Source organism: Festucalex cinctus, chromosome 6, assembly GCF_051991245.1.
Source record: "Festucalex cinctus isolate MCC-2025b chromosome 6, RoL_Fcin_1.0, whole genome shotgun sequence".
Classification (NCBI taxonomy): Eukaryota; Metazoa; Chordata; class Actinopteri; order Syngnathiformes; family Syngnathidae; genus Festucalex; species Festucalex cinctus.
This window is the reverse complement of record NC_135416.1, coordinates 1,284,570-1,302,730: the sequence shown is the minus strand read 5'-3', so window position 1 is coordinate 1,302,730 and position 18,161 is coordinate 1,284,570. Positions and strand designations below refer to the sequence as shown.

General features: G+C 38.3%; 2 protein-coding genes across 4 annotated transcripts in view; one reads left to right on the top strand and one right to left on the bottom strand.

Moving 5' to 3' along the window:
- The window catches only part of LOC144020317 (neuropeptide FF receptor 2), a 36,328-nt gene extending 18,208 nt beyond the window's left edge, over positions 1-18,120 (bottom strand). For 2 of the 3 annotated variants that reach the window (XM_077523673.1, XM_077523677.1), the window contains exons 1-4: positions 16,868-18,120; positions 13,294-13,398; positions 9,353-9,426; positions 1,865-1,931 (exon numbers count right to left, since the gene is read on the bottom strand). The gene's annotated coding sequence lies outside the window, so the exon portion shown is untranslated. Of the gene's footprint in view, positions 1-1,864; positions 1,932-9,352; positions 9,427-13,293; positions 13,399-13,765; positions 13,784-16,867 lie in introns of those variants that run through there. The other variant, XM_077523674.1, reaches the window with a different exon arrangement.
- LOC144020318 (beta-1,3-N-acetylglucosaminyltransferase lunatic fringe-like) lies at positions 5,422-17,679 on the top strand. Its single transcript, XM_077523678.1, has 8 exons — positions 5,422-5,861; positions 11,630-11,678; positions 12,324-12,426; positions 13,263-13,416; positions 13,792-13,877; positions 13,953-14,112; positions 14,215-14,294; positions 15,680-17,679. Exons 1-8 carry the CDS (start codon positions 5,511-5,513, stop codon positions 15,732-15,734), a joined length of 1,038 nt encoding a protein of 345 aa, XP_077379804.1. The 5' UTR covers positions 5,422-5,510; the 3' UTR covers positions 15,735-17,679.
- Positions 18,121-18,161: the final 41 nt, after the last annotated feature.

Genomic DNA, 18,161 nt, shown 5'->3' with positions numbered 1-18,161 from the left:
ACTGGACTTGACGTGACAGAACTGGACGTTAAGTGACAGAACTGGACATAACTGGATGTGATGGACCTGGACATGACGTGACAGAACTGGAAGTGACGTGACATAAGTGGACGTGACTGGACTAGACTTGACGTGACAGAACTGGACGTTAAGTGACAGAACTGGATATGACTGGATGTGACAGAACTGGACATGATGTGACGGAAGTGGACGTGACTGCACTAGACTTGACGTGACAGAACTGGACATGATGTGACAGAACTGGATGTGATGTGACAGAACTGGATGTGATGTGACAGAACTGGACTTGACGTGACAGAACTGGACTTAACTGGATGTGATGGACCTGGACATGACGTGACAGAACTGGACGTGACGTGACATAAGTGGACGTGACTGGACTAGACTTGACGTGACAGAACTGGACGTTAAGTGACAGAACTGGATATGACTGGATGTGACAGAACTGGACATGATGTGACGGAAGTGGACGTGACTGCACTAGACTTGACGTGACAGAACTGGACATGATGTGACAGAACTGGATGTAATGTGACAGAACTGGATGTGATGTGACAGAACTGGACTTGACGTGACAGAACTGGACATAACTGGATGTGATGGACCTGGACATGACGTGACAGAACGGGACGTGACGTGACATAAGTGGACGTGACTGGACTAGACTTGACATGACAGAACTGGACGTTAAGTGACAGAACTGGATATGACTGGATGTGACAGAACTGGACATGATGTGACGGAAGTGGACGTGACTGCACTAGACTTGACGTGACAGAACTGGACATGATGTGACAGAACTGGATGTGATGTGACAGAACTGGACTTGACGTGACAGAACTGGACGTTAAGTGACAGAACTGGACATGACTGGACGTGACAGAACTGGACGTGACGTGACGGAAGTGGACGTGATGTGACGGAAGTGGACGTGACTGCACTAGACTTGACGTGACAGAACTGGATGTGATGTGACAGAACTGGACTTAAAGTGACAGAACTGGATGTGATGTGACAGAACTGGATGTGATGTGACAGAACTGGACTTGACGTGACAGAACTGGACGTGACTGGACTTGAGTGTAGTGACAGAACTGGACGTGGCTGGACTTGACAGAACTGGATGTGATGGACCTGGACATGACGTGACAGAACGGGACGTGACGTGACATAAGTGGACGTGACTGGACTAGACTTGACATGACAGAACTGGACGTTAGGTGACAGAACTGGACGTGACTGGACTAGACTTGACGTGACAGAACTGGATGTGATGTGACAGAATTGGACTTGACGTGACAGAACTGGGCACGACTGGACTTGACAGAACTGGACGTGACGTTCCAGAACTGGACATGACTCAACTAGACTTGACTTGACTTGACAGAACTGGACGTGACTGGACTGAATTCAGTTTTTACACCAATTTAGTCATCAATTTGTCGAGGATCAAAATAATTGTTAGTTGCAACCCTGCACGCATGCGACACGCTCCATGTAAGTCACGTGACCCGCACAATGTCTTCACACTCGGCGCGTAATGTCGCGCGCATCACGTTTTGGCGAGAAAATCACACAAAGTTGAAGCCGTAACGAGCGCATGGCGTTGCCGAGGTTTCCATGCGCGGGTGTCACATCGATGAGACGCCTCCGCGGAGGACGTGTTACCGTTCAAGACCCCGTCCGACCCCCCCGACACCCGCGTGAGATAACATGAAAGGTGTCAGCTCCTTGCGTTCTTCACGCGTTGCCCTATTTGAGGCACTAGAGCGAGTTCACAAACACATTCGCCGACAACAAAAACACACAAACTAAAATTAAAAAAAAAGAAAGTATATCTTACTGGATGTGCAGGACGAGGACAACTGCAGTCTGGAGGTGAAGCTGCTGCAGAGGAACTCTGTCGGCCTCTAGTGGAGAAGAATGTGACTACAAGTCAGAAACAGACACTTTGCAGCAAATCCGTCAATGTCATTGCAGGAAAACATGCAATACATAATCGTACCATAATGGGAGCAAAATCAATTGTATCGTACTTAGGGATGTAACGATAATCGTGATATCGTGATATTAAAACTGCCACAATATCGTCGTCGTCATGTTCACGATATTTAAATGCAACACATCTGTTCAAAAAAATGTCCGGTTGGTTCCCATTTGTGCAGTTCTAGCACCCTCTGGTGGCAAGTTAATTTTCATTAGGCATGTTTTCTATGTTTAAAATCGACACTAATTGTCGGATGAAGGGGAACGTAATATGATTGTGAAGTGAGTCAATATGCGGAGGAACTCAATGTGTGCGTACATTAACAACATAGTAATAATAATAATGAAATATAACAATGATGTGTTTTTTTTGTTAGTTTTTTTACAATATTGTGACCTGTTTTAAATATCGGCAACCTCACAATATTGCGGTTTCGTGAGCTTCATATCGTACTGCGACATTCGGATATCGTTACGTCCCTAATCGTACTCAAACTGAAGTTCGGCTTGCAGTTGGAGAAAAAAAATAATAATTGCACCGTAAAAGGAGTTAATCGATCATCACAAATGGATTATTTCAGAATTGTAATCACAGTCAATTCTCTGCATCATAAGGAGTAAATCTTATGATTGGAGCAAATCATGTTGTAAATGAAGTATCGTATCGTAATTGGAGTCGATCGCATCATAATTGTGAATCGTGTATTAAAATCTGAGCCAATCATTGTAATCGGAGTCAATCGTATCATTGGATTGTGTCATTGCAGTAACTTGTAATTGCAAAAATATGCATTTCCCATTTAACACACAGACACACTTCATGATGTATTTATTAATATCTCGACTGGCCTCCTTTTCATCATATGATCATTTCTAGTTGCGCACACGCACACGACAAGCTCATCATCTTAGTGCACATATTAGCTGGCAGGTCCATACAATATTTAATCCACTTTTCATTTCTCACATGATAGCCATTTTTGACTGAAATCATTTCATAAAAACGCAGATCTGAAAGTGACTAGTGGCTCCTTTCATCCAAAACTATTTGGATGAGACGCACATGACTGCACAATCACGTTTAAGATGACAAAACGATTCCTTGGAACGCTTTGAAATCCAAATGTTGTTTTGGGTTTTTTTTGGTTTTTCCCAGGAGGAACTTTTCCAAAAAGGTCCTTTGTCTTGAAATATGGATTGGACGCGTCTTGCAAATGTCGTCTGCTTCCAAATTTCAACCTTTTGCATGAGCTACCAAAAATAAAATAAAATAAAATAAAATGAAATGAAATAAATCATTGGTCAAGTCATTGTGTGACTTTTATTAATCAACTTTATTCCCCCCACTTTCAATGGTGATAAATATGTCGATATTAGGTATACATGGACTGGCTCATAATTTGGGTATGTTAATTAAAACATAAAAAAAAAAAAAAAAAAAAAAAGTTATGATATATTTTTATTTAATCTCTTTAATTAATTCATTTTAATTTTATTAAATTAAATTATAATTCATAATTATTAAATTACTGTTTTATTAAAACATTAAAAAAGTAATGATATATTTTTATTTAATCTCTAATTAATTAATTCATTTTAATTATATTAAATTAAATTATAAGTAATAATAAAATTCAAATTAATTCACGTTAATTATATTAAATAACTAAGTTATAATTAATAATAAAATTATAATTAATTAAAGAGATTAAAGAAAAATATATCATTACCTTTTTAATGTTTTGACGTTTGTTTTAATAAAACAATAATTTCATTATTAATTATAATTATAAATATATTTATTTTTACTTGTGCTGTAAGGTGTGACTACAAAAATGTCAGGAAAAGTCGACTAGAACATCTAAGCTTTGTTGGTGGTTAATAAGATGCACTTTAAAAACGGCACCAAGCGTGTGCCGACCACCGTCGAGTTTGAACGGAATCGTTTCATTCTCACCACAGCCGCATCCCAGCGTGAGAGGGTGTGCGCACTTTCGCAACTACACGATTGCAATTCATTATGACTTTTCTGGTTGGTCATTTGACATTTGAACAGGGGTGTGTAAACTTTTTATATCAAATCGATCAAAGAATTCAAACAAAATTTGGTTTAAAAAAAAAAACACACACACAACAGACCCATTGTGTCCTTGTGCTTTTTTTTTTTTTTTTTTTGGTAATAAGACACACATTGTGTGACTGGAACCCCCTGACAGCACCACTGACGCCACAGCGACCGCAAACGCACACGCTTTGCGCAAACGTGTAAGAAAGCGTCTTTTGTTGCTTGGTTTGTTTTCCTTCTGAGAAGAAGCTCAAAGCAAAAGTTGAATTCAGGACTTCCCACTGCTATTTTTTTTGTGAGCAGGCCAGAAAACAGGAGGAGGGACAAAAAAAAAAAAAAAAAAAAGGAAGTGGGAGGGGGGATGGCGGGAAAGGGGGAAGGAGAAAATCCCAGTTTTTTGTTTTTTTTGTTGAATTTTTCATTAGAGTTTTAGTTTTCAGGGTGGTTCTGTTAGTTTTTATTTGTTTTAGTTCTTTAGTAAATGCTTTTTTGTTTAGTATTAGTTATTTTCAGTATTAGTTTTAGTTTTTTTTGTTTTTTTTAAATGTGTATGACTTGTGTGCAATATTTAAAGAGATACTTTACATATTTAACCATTTTTGGCAGTCAAACATGAATATTTTGCCTATAATAAATGTGATATTTTCATTATTTATCATGTACAATTTGTACCTTTTAAAAACACATTTTTCAACTTGCTTTCGACTGAAAATGACATCACAGCTCAGCTTGTGAATGTCACATGACCAAACCTAGAAAACAGTTTTTTTTTTTGTAATTTGGTATATTACCAATGAACTTTTATTCATTTTGCATTTAAATTTGTATTTTTTTGGTGTATTAATCCTGTTTCATTTGGGTTTTTCCTTTTTAACTTGTAATTTATATTTACTTTATATAAGAATTTTATATTTGCATTGTAAACATTTTTTTAAATTATATTTTTAGTTAAATGGTTTATTGCGTATATATATATATATATATATATTTTTTTTTTAATTTGTTTTCATATTTCCTTTACTTTTGATACATATTCTGTTTTGTTTTTGTTCATAGTATATGATTATTATTCTTTGTACTTTATTGTATTCTATTCCCTTAAAAATGTTAAGTATATATATATTTTTTGTACATTTTAGTTGGATTTCCTATATTTTTAATGTACTTTTTTTTACATTGTACTTTATTTTTATTTTTATAATATACTATTTATTTTAAGCTGTACAATATTTGTTTTCCTTTTTTTAAGTGTACTTAGCTCCGCCCTTAGAAGGCGCTCAAGCCTCCCATTGGTTGGTCAAACAATCGAGCGCCGCCCATTGGCGCACTTTGGAAACGCAAGCGCAGCTGCGTGACCAAAAAGCCACAAACGACACCAAACTGTTTGTTCGGTTCGTCGCCAGATGAGAGCAGCGGCGACCCCCTTCACGCACGCACCATGTGGAGGTCCGCCGCGGGGGAGCGGCAGCGGCAGCGGCGCCGCCGCGTCGCCGTCCTCGCTCTGCTCGTCGCCGGCGTGCTCGCCGTCACACGCGCGCATGAGCAGGCGGAAGCGGCGGCGGAAGCGGCGGAGGGATCTCGCCGGGCGAACCGCGCGGTTTTCACGGACTACTTCAGGCAGCTTCGCCGGGAGAGGAGAGCCGTGAGCCGGCCGGCGCCGACGGGGACCGCGACGGTGGAACTCGTGAGCGCCGACGACGTGTTCGTCGCCGTCAAGACGACCAGCAAATTCCACCGCAGCAGACTGGAGCTCCTTTTGGACACGTGGATCTCCGACAATATGCGACATGTGAGTTTAGTGGAAACGCAGTATTCTTTCCTTTTTAGCTTGATTTTTTAATGGTTTTGTACATGTGGTTAACGTAAACTTGTACTGTATCTAAATATTTTATGACATTTTTTTTTCATGATTATGTGGTTAAACGACAAAAAAAAAAGTGAATTAAAATGGTCGGCACGTTCCAGGCGTGTAGTTTCACAACATGTCGTGTGCGGGCCATCGGTGGTCCCAAAGGTACCAAACGTGGTCCGCACAGTAATTTCATTTTTCGACGATTTCCATATCCATCAAAGATGAACTTCTTAGACTGAATTTCAGTCTGAGTATTTGTCCTCAAGTATGGAACCTTCCAAGAAAGTAGTTGAACTGCAAAGTTCTTGTGATTGAAACCTGCAACACAGGAAGTTGTAGTTTCCGGGTCTTGCGATTTGGAATGTTCAGGCACAATCCGAGGAAATGTTACGTCAGGTCACGTTTCAAGCGACTTTTAACACTTGATCCTTCAAGTGGAAGTCAAACCACAAAAAAAAACGAAAAAAAAACAACGTTTTTGACAATATGTTCTATGCAGCCCTACTAATCTAAATACTGCGTTCCAGTTAATACTGCGTTCGTGGACTATGAGTGAAGCAGCAAAATCAAGCTGTTTTTAATCCATCTCAGGGGGCGGCCATTTTGCCACTCGGTGACATCACAGTTGCTAAGGCAACGACCAATCACAACTCACCTGTTTTCTGAAGCTTAGCTGTGATTGGTCGTTACCCGAGACCTGAGCAACTGTCATATTCATCTTCAGTCGACAGGAAGTGGAAAAATGGCCGCCTTCTGATATTGATAAAAACAGCTGGATGTTGCTGCTTAAGTCATATTCCACTAATGCAATATTAACCAAAATAGACTAGTGGAGCTGCATAGTACGGAAGCGTATTGCATTCACTTGGAAAGGGGTAAAAAAAAAAAAAAAAAAAAAAACATCTGTTTTTCAGATTTTTTGGGGGGGAGTTTTGTTTTTGTTTTTTTTTGGAGTATTTTTTTTTCTTGTTTTACTGAATAATATTTTTCTGTCATAAATAAATATTCCGAAAAACAGTGGAAAACAATATTCCGAAAAACTGAAGAAAAAAAAATCTGAAAAACATAAAAAAATTATTCAGAAAAACAGAAAAAAAATACTCAAAAAAACAGAAATAAATATTATTCCAAAAAACAGAAAACATTTTTTTTCCCACAAAACAGAGCACTAACTTCTGCTTTTCAGAGTAATTTTATTTTTTATTCAGTTTTCCTGAATATTTTTTCCCCTTGTTTTTCTGAATTTTTTTTTTTTAATGACAGAATAAAATATTCAGTAAAACAGGAAAAAAAATATTCATTAGAAAAATTACTCAAAAAAACAAAGCTGCCCAAAAAAATTTGCCTTGAGTTTTGTTTTGTTTTTTTTCCTTCAAGTGAATGCAACATGCTTTCATAGCATAGCAATTATTGTCAAGATTTTTTTTTGGGGGGGGTTGACCTAAAAAAATAAAAAATCATATAACCCGAACCCTAAAAAAAAGCCACCAGTTATGTTCAATACCAGAGAGCCGATGCAAATCGTTCTTGTGCCGTTTGGTGGTCAAATTGATCTTCATCCTGTGAAGTGGGTTATTGTTATTTACGAGTCCGGCGGGAGCGCACGGCAGGATTTCCTCAAGTCGTAAAGTCTTTGAAGCAACGCTGCATTGTCAAACAACAGGGGGGCCTTTTGTCATGCGACACAGAGCGCGCAAAAAAAAAAAAAAAAAAAGAGGCCAAATCCCAACCAACAGCTTTAAATGTCATTCTTAACTCATTCACTGCCATTGACGGAAAAAGACATCAAATGATGCATTTTTTTATCTGGTCTGGCAATGAATGTGTTAATAAATAACTAAAAAAAAAAATCAAAGTGGCCCTTGCAGCTTTCTATTTTTCTGTATGTGGCCCTCAGAGGAAAAAAATTGGACACCCCTGCTGTACTTTATATCAACAATTTATAATTGCTTCATTGATTTTTACCATGTTTAACTCATTCAGTGCCATTGACGGAAAAAGACGTCAAATGATGCATTTTTTTTTTGCTGGTCTGGCAATGAATGTGTTAATAGCTTGGGTTAAAAAAAAATCAAAAAATAAAATTGGTTGTCATGCATTGTGGCTTCAATTATGTCATTGCTGTAATTAGCAAAGTGCTTCCTCACCTTTGATGTGCTGCAGGAAAAAAAAAAAAAGTTCAGATTGTTTTTGTTAGTCATGCTCAAGTTTAAACTGATAAAAAAAATTAAAGATTACAATAGTTTATTGTTATGACTTTAAATTTGTCATATTTTGTAACGAAATATGACATCATTGCTTTTCTTTCCACGTCCTCACCGTTGATATTCTCTCTGAAAACAAATCGTTGGATGGAGGGAAATGATCCCGAACAAAGTCACCCCAAAAAAATAACTTCACGGCAAAAAAAAAAATCTCCAATAATTTATAGAGCGATTTTGAGCGGAAAATATGCAACAATTTCTTATTTGTGCACATTTTCTAATGGACTTCAAGCCACGTTGCTTGTTATTCGTTTGTGTGCAATCAGCTGATTGAAGTTCTCACGCTCGAGCGTTACCTGTTTCCCACGCACACCAACATGCTTGAAGAATGCTGACTCGTGGAAATAATAATGCGGCAACACGCACACACGCACGCCCTGGGAAACGCAGCTGATTTCTCATGGGAAGTGCCAACTGTGGCTAACATTGCAAGGTGAGACACCTTAAGGGGATGAAAAAATACTAAAACTAATACAAATTCAACTAAAAAACATTTTAAAAAAATAAATAAAAAGTAGCTAATCTGTTCTAAAAATTACAAAAAAATAGTGAAAATTGAGAGGTAACTTACCAATTACTTCAGCTTGTTGTTGGGTTGCGAAACTTTTTTTTTTGTGCGCGTTTCTAGGTCAGCATTATACTGCCCCCAGGTGGCCACGGCGCAAACAACAGAAGGAGCAGCAGCAAATGTCCATAGCATTGTGAAAGAAAATGGGGGAAAAACTGCTTAATTTTTATCATCAAAGACAGTAGACTAAGTGCAATTTCTGGAGAAATTGCGTGGGAATGCTAAAAACTGAATGCTAACAAATTAAATTGTGCAAATACTGCAAGTAATTTGGAATCAGACGATATATACTCGGGGAGGTGTGAATTTTTGAAGCTAGTTGAAATTTGAACAATGTAAATTGGAAGTATTATGTGGGCGTTGTTACGTGGCAAAAAAGTGTGGAGAATAAAAATCAAGACAACATTTGTGGGAATGCTTCAGCATTCCCACAATTACAATTTACTTTTAGAGCGCAAGCTGAACTGTATTGATGGCATTTACCATACATGATTTTAAAAGATTTGAGCAACATACGTGGTCGTCAAGGCACCACTGTATAATTACCTGACGCTAATGGTGCTAATGCTAATCCCAACACTTGCAGCTCTGCTTACCTTTCGTTGACGTGATGGGTTCTCAGTCAAAGTGGCTCCTTCGCGCTGGAACGTCGGCCATTTTAGAGCTGATCCTGCCATTGGTGGAGAAAGTGAGTGAGGGGCGGGGTTATGTAAATTAGTCCAACCGATTTAACCATTCGGTCAAAATTCGAGAGGATTGCCGTGAAGTGTCTTAAATTCATTTTTGAACTCCATTTGTACATGGATCGGTTTCCAAATTTGACTTTCACTTCTCTCGCGTCCATTTTGTCAAAGTAGCCTCTGTTGTCCTTTAAAATGAGTAACCCTGACAAACGATTGGGAACGTTCCACTGAATGGAGTTTGTGTATGAGTAAAAGGTACACGCTACAGCCTGCAGGTTTTTGTGACATTCAGCCATTAACTCATTAGCTCCCAAAAACGTATAAATACGTCATATTGTAAATGTTTTAAGTGTCCCAAAGACGTACTTATACGTTTTTTTGTTGTTGTTTTTATGCCAGAGCATAGAGAAGGCTTTGATGCAGTCTCTCTACTGCAGAAAATGGTTGAGTGGCAGCAGAGTATAAGAGATCAACCAGGCCATGTTAAAAAAAAAGCTGACTTCCCCACAGTTCTAAGCAGAATTGTGAAAAACGATGAAACTTAGCTATGTTCTATTGCTAATTGCTGCACAGCGGAAACAGAATATACTTTTTTTTTCCTGATAAAAGAAGAGACTTTAATCTCTCTTTTGGTATGTTCCATTTTTTTATAGCAATAGAACATATTTCGCGGGCCTTGAAAAATCTGTCAAAATCCAGGAAAATACTTAAGTGAAAATGGTTGGGAGTGAATGAGTTAGGAGATTTATTAGCATCTTGTGATGCTTTAAGCCTGTGATGAAGCCTTTCTTCTTCTTTTTTTTTTTTTTTTTTAAATACACGCGTCAGATGACTGCTGCTCGACAAGATCATCACATTACTTGAGGAATGTATTAAAAGCACGCACAAAAACAAGCTCTTAGCTGAAGGTTTGCGCGACTTCCTGTGGAAAGTCAGAAGGCTCCGTTTGGTTTTCTGCATCCTGGCAAAAAAACACTCACATCAACTAAACGTAACACATTCAGAACATCACACAAAAAGACAAATTCACACCAAGACAAATATAAAACCACACAAAAAGAAAAGCACAAACACACACAAGCAAACACTCAAATGGACCCACAAAAACACGCACAAACTCGCATTAAAACAAACACACAAAAAGAAGTAAACGCATTGAAAAAAACAATCATGCACAAACAAAAACATACAAAACTACGACGGCGTATTAGGGCCACGTATAAATATATATATTTTGTTTTTTAGAGGACAGGGGCAATATGCCGGGGGGAAAAACTCGCAAATTAGCCATTTTAGAAAGTGGCAGATTTGCGCGAAAAAAAAAAAAAAAGAAGGAAAAAAAAAAAAAAAAGACTTCAAATGCTTCAAAGAGCAAATGCTTAACATCTCCTTATTTGAAAACCCAAACGAAAAGAATTGGCGCAAACATTCAAGTAGTACTCTACGTGTGTTTCTCATAAGTTTGAGTTTCTTTCTCGCAAACTTGCGAGACAGAAAAAACGTAAATTTGCGAGTATGGAAAGGGGCAAATTTGCGACCTTCTAAACTCACAAATTTAAAGTTTTTTTCTCGCAAATTTACATGTTTTTTTCTCGTAAATATGCCACTTTAGAAGGTCACAAATTTGCCACTTTAGAAATTCGAAAATTTACGAGTTTTTGTCTCGTAAATTTGCCACTTTAGAAAGTCACAAATTTGCTACTTTTTAAACTTGCTAATTTATGAGTTTTTGTCTTGCAAATTTGCTACTTCAGAAAGTCGCAAATTTGCCACTGTGGAAAGTCGCAAATTTATAAGTTTTTGTCTCGCAAATTTGCCACTTTAGAAACTCACAAATTTTCCACTTTCTAAACCTGCAAATTTACGAGGTTTTGTCTTGCAAATTTGCCATTTTAGAAAGTCACAAATTTGCAAGTTTTTTTCTCAGCTTATTGCTCCTGCCCTCTAAAAAAATATATATTTATAATTTATATGTGGCCCTAATACGCCGTCATACATAGCAGACACAAACACATTCAAAAAATAAACCCACATGCACACAAACACAAAACATATATACATAAACACAAAATGACACAAACATAAAAAGACAGACACACAACACACACACAAAAAGAAACATTCGAGAGCAGCCGCCATGCTGTGTGGATAGATAAGCATTCAAATGTTTTTTTTTTCCCCCTCGTGTAGACGTTCGTGTTCACCGACGGCGAGGATGCAGCCCTGAGGAAGCGGATGGGTGAGTTTTACACACACAGACACACAAAATACACACACATACAGACAGCAGCGTTACGAGCATCCGGAAGCAGGCCGCTGCTGCTGCTGACTTTGAGTTTCCATAGCGAGCAGCAGACAGGAAGTGACTGTCATATGAGAGAGTTTGTGGTCTAGTGTGGCCTGTGACCCACAAAGGTTCGATCCCCCTGCAGCAGATTTTTTTATTTATTTTTTTTCTTCCCAGTGTAGAAGCAGTACAGTCAAGTATGGATCCCCATGCACAACATGAATATTGGAATGAATGGCGGCCACAGGGAAGCCGTCTGAATCAAACAATTGGATGCTAGCTGGAAGCTAATGCTTAGGCTAACGTTGTGTCAGAAGCTAGCAGTGGTGTTAGAGCCTAACTTCACAATTCAACACTTGGCGGTAACATTGAAAGCTAGCACTGAAGCAACAATGGAGGCTAACATTAAGGCTAATGTTGACACAAATACAGGAAGCTAACATTAAGACGCTTAACTTATGAGATGAATAACGGTGTTAGTTAGCCAAGGACTAGCTAGCGTTGGCTGTTGACGGGCAGCGCGACACACGATTCCGATGTAAACTCCTAAGTTGACCGCAGTGAAGTAAACGATTCTGTTTTTTTTGTGGTCGCAAGGCGTTCACCTGATCAACACCAACTGCTCGGCAGCTCACAGCCGACAAGCCCTCTCCTGCAAAATGGCCGCCGAGTACGACGCGTTCCTCAACTCCGACAGGAAGTAAGTCACGCGGGCAGTGTCGCGAAGGCGCTAACTTGCTAAGCTTGTTAGCCACATATAGGATGCTAACGGATCACAGTTCTAGAAATACGAGGACTGCTCATGGAACTGTTTATTGATATGTCATAAATATACTATTTCTTAATGCCTTCATTCTTGAGCGCATTCTAAGTGATAAATATGCTAGCAATTACTTAAAAAGAAATCGCTAGGCTAATTCGTAATATGTCAAGCTACTTACTAATGTGTCATAAGTGCGATAATAATTGCTATAATAGCAAGTTTAACTCCAACTAAGTAAATAAACTGAGTATTAACAATATAACTACATTGCTAATATGTCATAAAATAATTACTGTTATGAATGCTTTGTAATTATGCTGTGTACTAATAAACTCGCAAGTACTATGCTAACTGGTAATGTATGTTAAATATGCTACAAGTGACATAAGTATTAACATGTTAGCATTATTGTAACTACGCTAACTGCAAATGTGACATATTAAACAAATAAATACATTCCAGAAATGTGGCGAGTCGATCGGATTTTAACCAATTGCGACCTCAAAGCGATGCAGGCAAATGTAAACAAAAAAAAAAATGGCTGATCGCAATAAGTTGCTTTGTTTTGGAAACCTGCATAAATAAAGGTTTATCTTTCACGTCACCAATTAACTTCATGCCGGGCAAATCGTGGCATATCGTCACGCAATCAGTCCAAATCGCCTCATGTTATGGTCGAATAACTAAATTGATGTAATAGTCTAAAATAAAACAAAATGGGAGCCAATTATGCTAGTACTGCTAATGCTAATGTCCATCCTGTGTGGTTGCAGGTGGTTTTGTCACATGGACGACGACAACTACCTGAACGTGGGCGCCCTCCTGACGTTGTTGTCCCAGTACAGCCACGTGCAGGACGTCTACATCGGGCGGCCCAGCCTGGAGCACCCCCTGGAGGCCACCGAGACGCTGCCCAATGCGAAAATGGCACGTTAGCAAACGTCAGCTTGCGCATTTACGACACATCAGCATATTTACAACAACAAAAAAGCCGCTAGCCTGTTAGCGTGACATCCCATCGACAGCACTTTTTCCCGACACGTTCCTTGTCAGGAGTTAGCTAGCGCGTTTGTGACGCTTTAGCATAGTTACAACAGTTGTTTAATGTTAGCAAAAGCTAATTAATTAGCTTACTTTACAGCTTGTTAGTAGGTAGCACATTTACAACACTAGCAATTAGCTACAAAAATGATTTTTTTTTCGGTAACTGTTGGCATTTACTGGATCTAAAACACACTTAGCATCACATTAGCATAGCATTTCAGAGCAAGCTAACCGTCGCGCGTGCGTGTGTGGGCGCAGCGGAAGGTTGTTTTCTGGTTCGCCACAGGGGGCGCTGGATTCTGCCTGAGTCGTGGCCTCGCCATGAAGATGCGGCCGTGGGCTAGGTACGACGTTTTATTTTGGGATGCGTTGCATTTCATACGCTCGTCCATTTTTTAAATTTTTTTATTATTTTTTAGCGAGGGCGCCTTCTCGTCGACGGCCGAGCGCATCCGTCTGCCGGACGACTGCGCGGTGGGCTACATCGTGGGGGCGCTGCTGGGCGTGGGCCTCACCCGCTCGCCGCTCTTCCACTCGCACCTGGAGAGCCTGGCGCTGTTGACGCGGGTGCACGAGCAGGTAGCGCGCGCGTGTTGCTGTTGCTAACTAAACTTAGCGGCTCTTAAAAAAAAAAAAAAAAAAAGAAATCTATAATAATGATGCCATTGACGTTTTGATCAGGTGACTCTCAGCTACAGCAAGGACGAGAATAACACCGTCAATATCAAAGGACCGTTTTCAATACAACAAGATCCAACAAGGTAACATTTATTACACAGCATGTTATTGAAGTATCGAGTAGTTGTTTTTTTTTAAATATGTATTTTTCTGTTCGCTTTAAAACTTCATTTTAAATTTGTTGCTTAAGCATGATGTCACATTGTGCGACGTTATCTCCTTGCCATCAACATTAGTCAGTCAGTCAGTTAATTAGTTAGTTAATTGGTGAATTAGTTCGTTTCTGTGGTGTTTAATTTTTATCAGTCACTATTTAGTCAGAAATTGAAATATAGTTTGTGGTTTTGTTTGTTCGCTGAAAAAAAGTGAGTTAGTTAATAGTTAGTTAGTTAGTTAGTTAGGGTGGTGTTTATTTTTTATCTGTCACCATTTAGTCAGATATTGAAATATAGTTAGTGGTTTTGTTTGCTCGCTGAGAAAAAGTGAGTTAGTTGGTTAGTTAGTTATTACGTAGCCACATTTTTAGCAGTAATTAATTTCTTTGTTCACACTTTTGTTTTGACCAAGGTTAGTTAGTTTGTTACGCTTTGATCATCATTAGTTAGTTAGCAAGTGAGTTAGTACACTAGGGAGTTAATCGTTGGTTAGTAAGCTAGCTGCTTAGTGAGTGAGTGAGTGGGTGAGGTTAGCTTGTTTCTTGTTTTAGGTAGGAAAGTATGCAAGCTAGTTAGCTGATTGATTAATTAATGGGTTAGTTGAGTAAGTTGGTTAGGAAGTTAGCTGCTTAGTGAGTGAGTGAGGTGAGCTTGTTTCTTGTTTTAGGCAGGAAAGTATGTAAGCTAGTTAGCTGACTGATTAGTTAATGGGTTAGTTGGTTAGCTGGTTAGTGACATTGCTGGCTGCTGAGTGAGTGTGAGTGAGTCAGTGAGTGAGTGAGTGAGGTTAGCTTGTTTCTTGTTTTAGGTAGGAAAGTATGTAAGCTAGTTAGCTGATTGATTAGTTAATGGGTTAGTTGAGTTAGTTGGTTAGAAAGTTAGCTGCTGAGTGAGTGAGTGAGGTTAGCTTGTTTCTTGTTTTAGGTAGGAAAGTACGTAAGCTAGTTAGCTGATTGATTAGTTAATGGGTTAGTTGGTTAGCTGGTTAGTGGCATTGCTGGTTGTGAGTTAGCAAATGAGATGGTTGTTTTGTCAGACATTCAGTTAGCTAGTGCCCAAGTTGGATTGCTGTTTGTTAGTTCGTAATTAGCTGGTTGGTTAGCGAGTAAGTTAGCAGGTTGGTGGGTCAGTTACTTGCACGTGTCCTTCACAATTCACAAATCCAGAGAAACGTTCCCATGCATTCAAGTCTTGCTGCAGAGCACATTTGTTCCTCCCCTTTCGCCATTGTTGTCGTCTTATTGTGAAATGGCGCCTTCCAGGCATTGTGACACTCACTTCCTCCGTTTTCTTTGTGTGCGTGTTGATTTTAGGTTCAAGTGTGTGCATTGTGTGTTGCATCCACACACACACTGGTGCCAGCGATGAATGCAGACAGACAATACAAAGAAGAAGAAGAAGAAAAAAAGAAGAAAAAAAAAAGTCCCATTTGGGGGAATTAAAGTGCCGAAGAATCTGAGAAAAAGACATGACGGTCCAATTTTTTTGGGCGTCAAAAAAGCTTTTGAAGACGTATCCTGGCAACGTTTGCGGTAACAAGCCACATCATTCGTCCATTTAGTCACTCCGAATACTGAAATGTCTTCACTTCACTTAACGTAGGCGTTTGTTTTGTTTCTTTTTAATCCAAAGCCAATGAAAGTCATTTTTCTTGTTTTCTGAGATTGTTTTATTGTACTTTACTTTCTTTTTCGTGTTCATGTAAAGTTTGTTTGTACTACCCACCAAGAAAGGGTCGTTTTATTACCTTTTAAAACGAAACCGACAACAAATATTTAGGAAAAAAAAAAAGTTAGTTCTTTTTTGTATAAAGGTGAACGTTTGTATTTTTATTTTTTTTAAATACAAATCAGAATCACCAAGAAGTTGTTTTTTTTTGTTTAATTCCCCATTATGAAAAAAAAATATATATCTTAGGAAAAAAATAATTGGATAACACAAAACAACAAAAAAGGCTACAAAGTGCCAGAGAAGCCATTTTTTGGACAAAGAAAATTGTAGTTTTTACCACCTTAAAACATCTTCATTTTACTTTCTAAAAGCAGAAAAACAATTTGGCATGCATGTGATGTGTTTTTTTCCCCTTATTGAAACGAGTTCAAATCATTCAAACCCAAAAACGTATTTATACGTTTTTTTATTTTGTTTTATTTTTTTTACGCTAGAGCATACAGAAGGCTGTGATACAGCTTCTAACATGAAGAGGTTGCTTAAAGCAATGAGTTATTACAAAAAACGGCCAGAAGGTGGCAGTGGAGTATGAGATCAGTCAGGGCCATGTTGCAACAAGCTCTTTTTGCCAGTTTTCAACAGGTTTGTGAATAATGATGAAACTTCGCTTTATTAAAATTCTAATTGCTGCAAAAGAGAAACAGATGCAAAAGTACTTCTTTTTTTTTCCTGATGAAAGAAGAGACTAATCTTTCTATTGGTAGGTTCCAGCTAGCGTTCACACTCACTCCAGCTGTTCTGAAAAAAATAAATAAATTAAAAAAAATAACCTTTCACTGGGTGCATTGCGATCATTCAGACAGCCGTCTTCCGTTTCCCATCAGCTGCCGTCGTCCGTCACGTAGTTGTGAGGCGACATTGTCTTTTGATGTCTGGCACGTCGTGCTGGACGCGAACGCGAGCACATGTCGGCGAGCGCTCATCCTCTAAAACACAAAAACGTCTGTTCAGCACACGAACTTTTTGTGTTACGCTGAAACTGATCAAATGATGCGGTAAGAAAATTGACCTACAAATGTCATTGATGTCACTTTTTGGTGTTTTTTTTGTTTTTTTTTCCCCCTTCACTGTTGAAGATATGCATGAGCTTTGTATTTATTTATTTTTCTTTGCTTTGTGTTAAGATAAAGCCAAACAGCAAGCGAACAGCAAAAGAAACAAGTGTCATATTCTAAACTTTCATTTCAGAAGCGTGTTCAGTTTTTACAGCTTTTTTTTCTTAAGGTGAATTTTATTGGGTTATCTTTTGTCCAATTGGCTTTGTGTTGAAGCTAAAAGGCAACTCCTGCCATGACACTTATTTCAAACTCAAAAAATATTAATGTAGAATTGCAGAATCATCAAATAATGTGTTCATTTGTGTCTTTTAATGCAAAAAAAAAAACATTTAAAAGGAATCTTTTGAAGGTCCCTAATAATGACTCACGTTGGGTCGTCATGTGTGAATAAAGGTTTTTTTTTTTTTTTTAATTGTGCCTGTCATATGTATGTAATACACCAGTTAGCTTTCACGCCAGGCCGCCAGCATCTGGACTCTAGCAATCGATTTTACTGACGATGAAATAAAACATTTTTGCTCAAATGTATGTGTCTGACTACATCTGGTGGATGAATGTGGTACTGCAACAGTAGCTCCTAATTTTGATAGAATTGTAATTTAGTACTCGTAAAATACAGTATATAACGGAAATACAACAAATCTGGTGATGAATACACATTTATTACTACACAGAAACAAATAGAAATTGTGAAGACTATATTAAACAAAAACACAACAATTAAAACTACGTTAAACAATAAAAACAATCAACCTCACTTTAACTTAGCAAGGACAAGACTTCACTTTGCTAGTTTGACAATTAAAATACAACACTAAATATTGGTCATTCTTAATAGCCTTTATATTCTGGTGGTTTTTACTTTAAATTAAGCAAGTAAAGTACATTAACAGAGTATTACAATTAAATTATTACATTAAAAAAAAAAAAACACTTACCAGTGAATTCTTGTCCAAAGTATCGTAAGCTATTATTAGCCATCCAAAGCCATCCATCCATTTTCAAT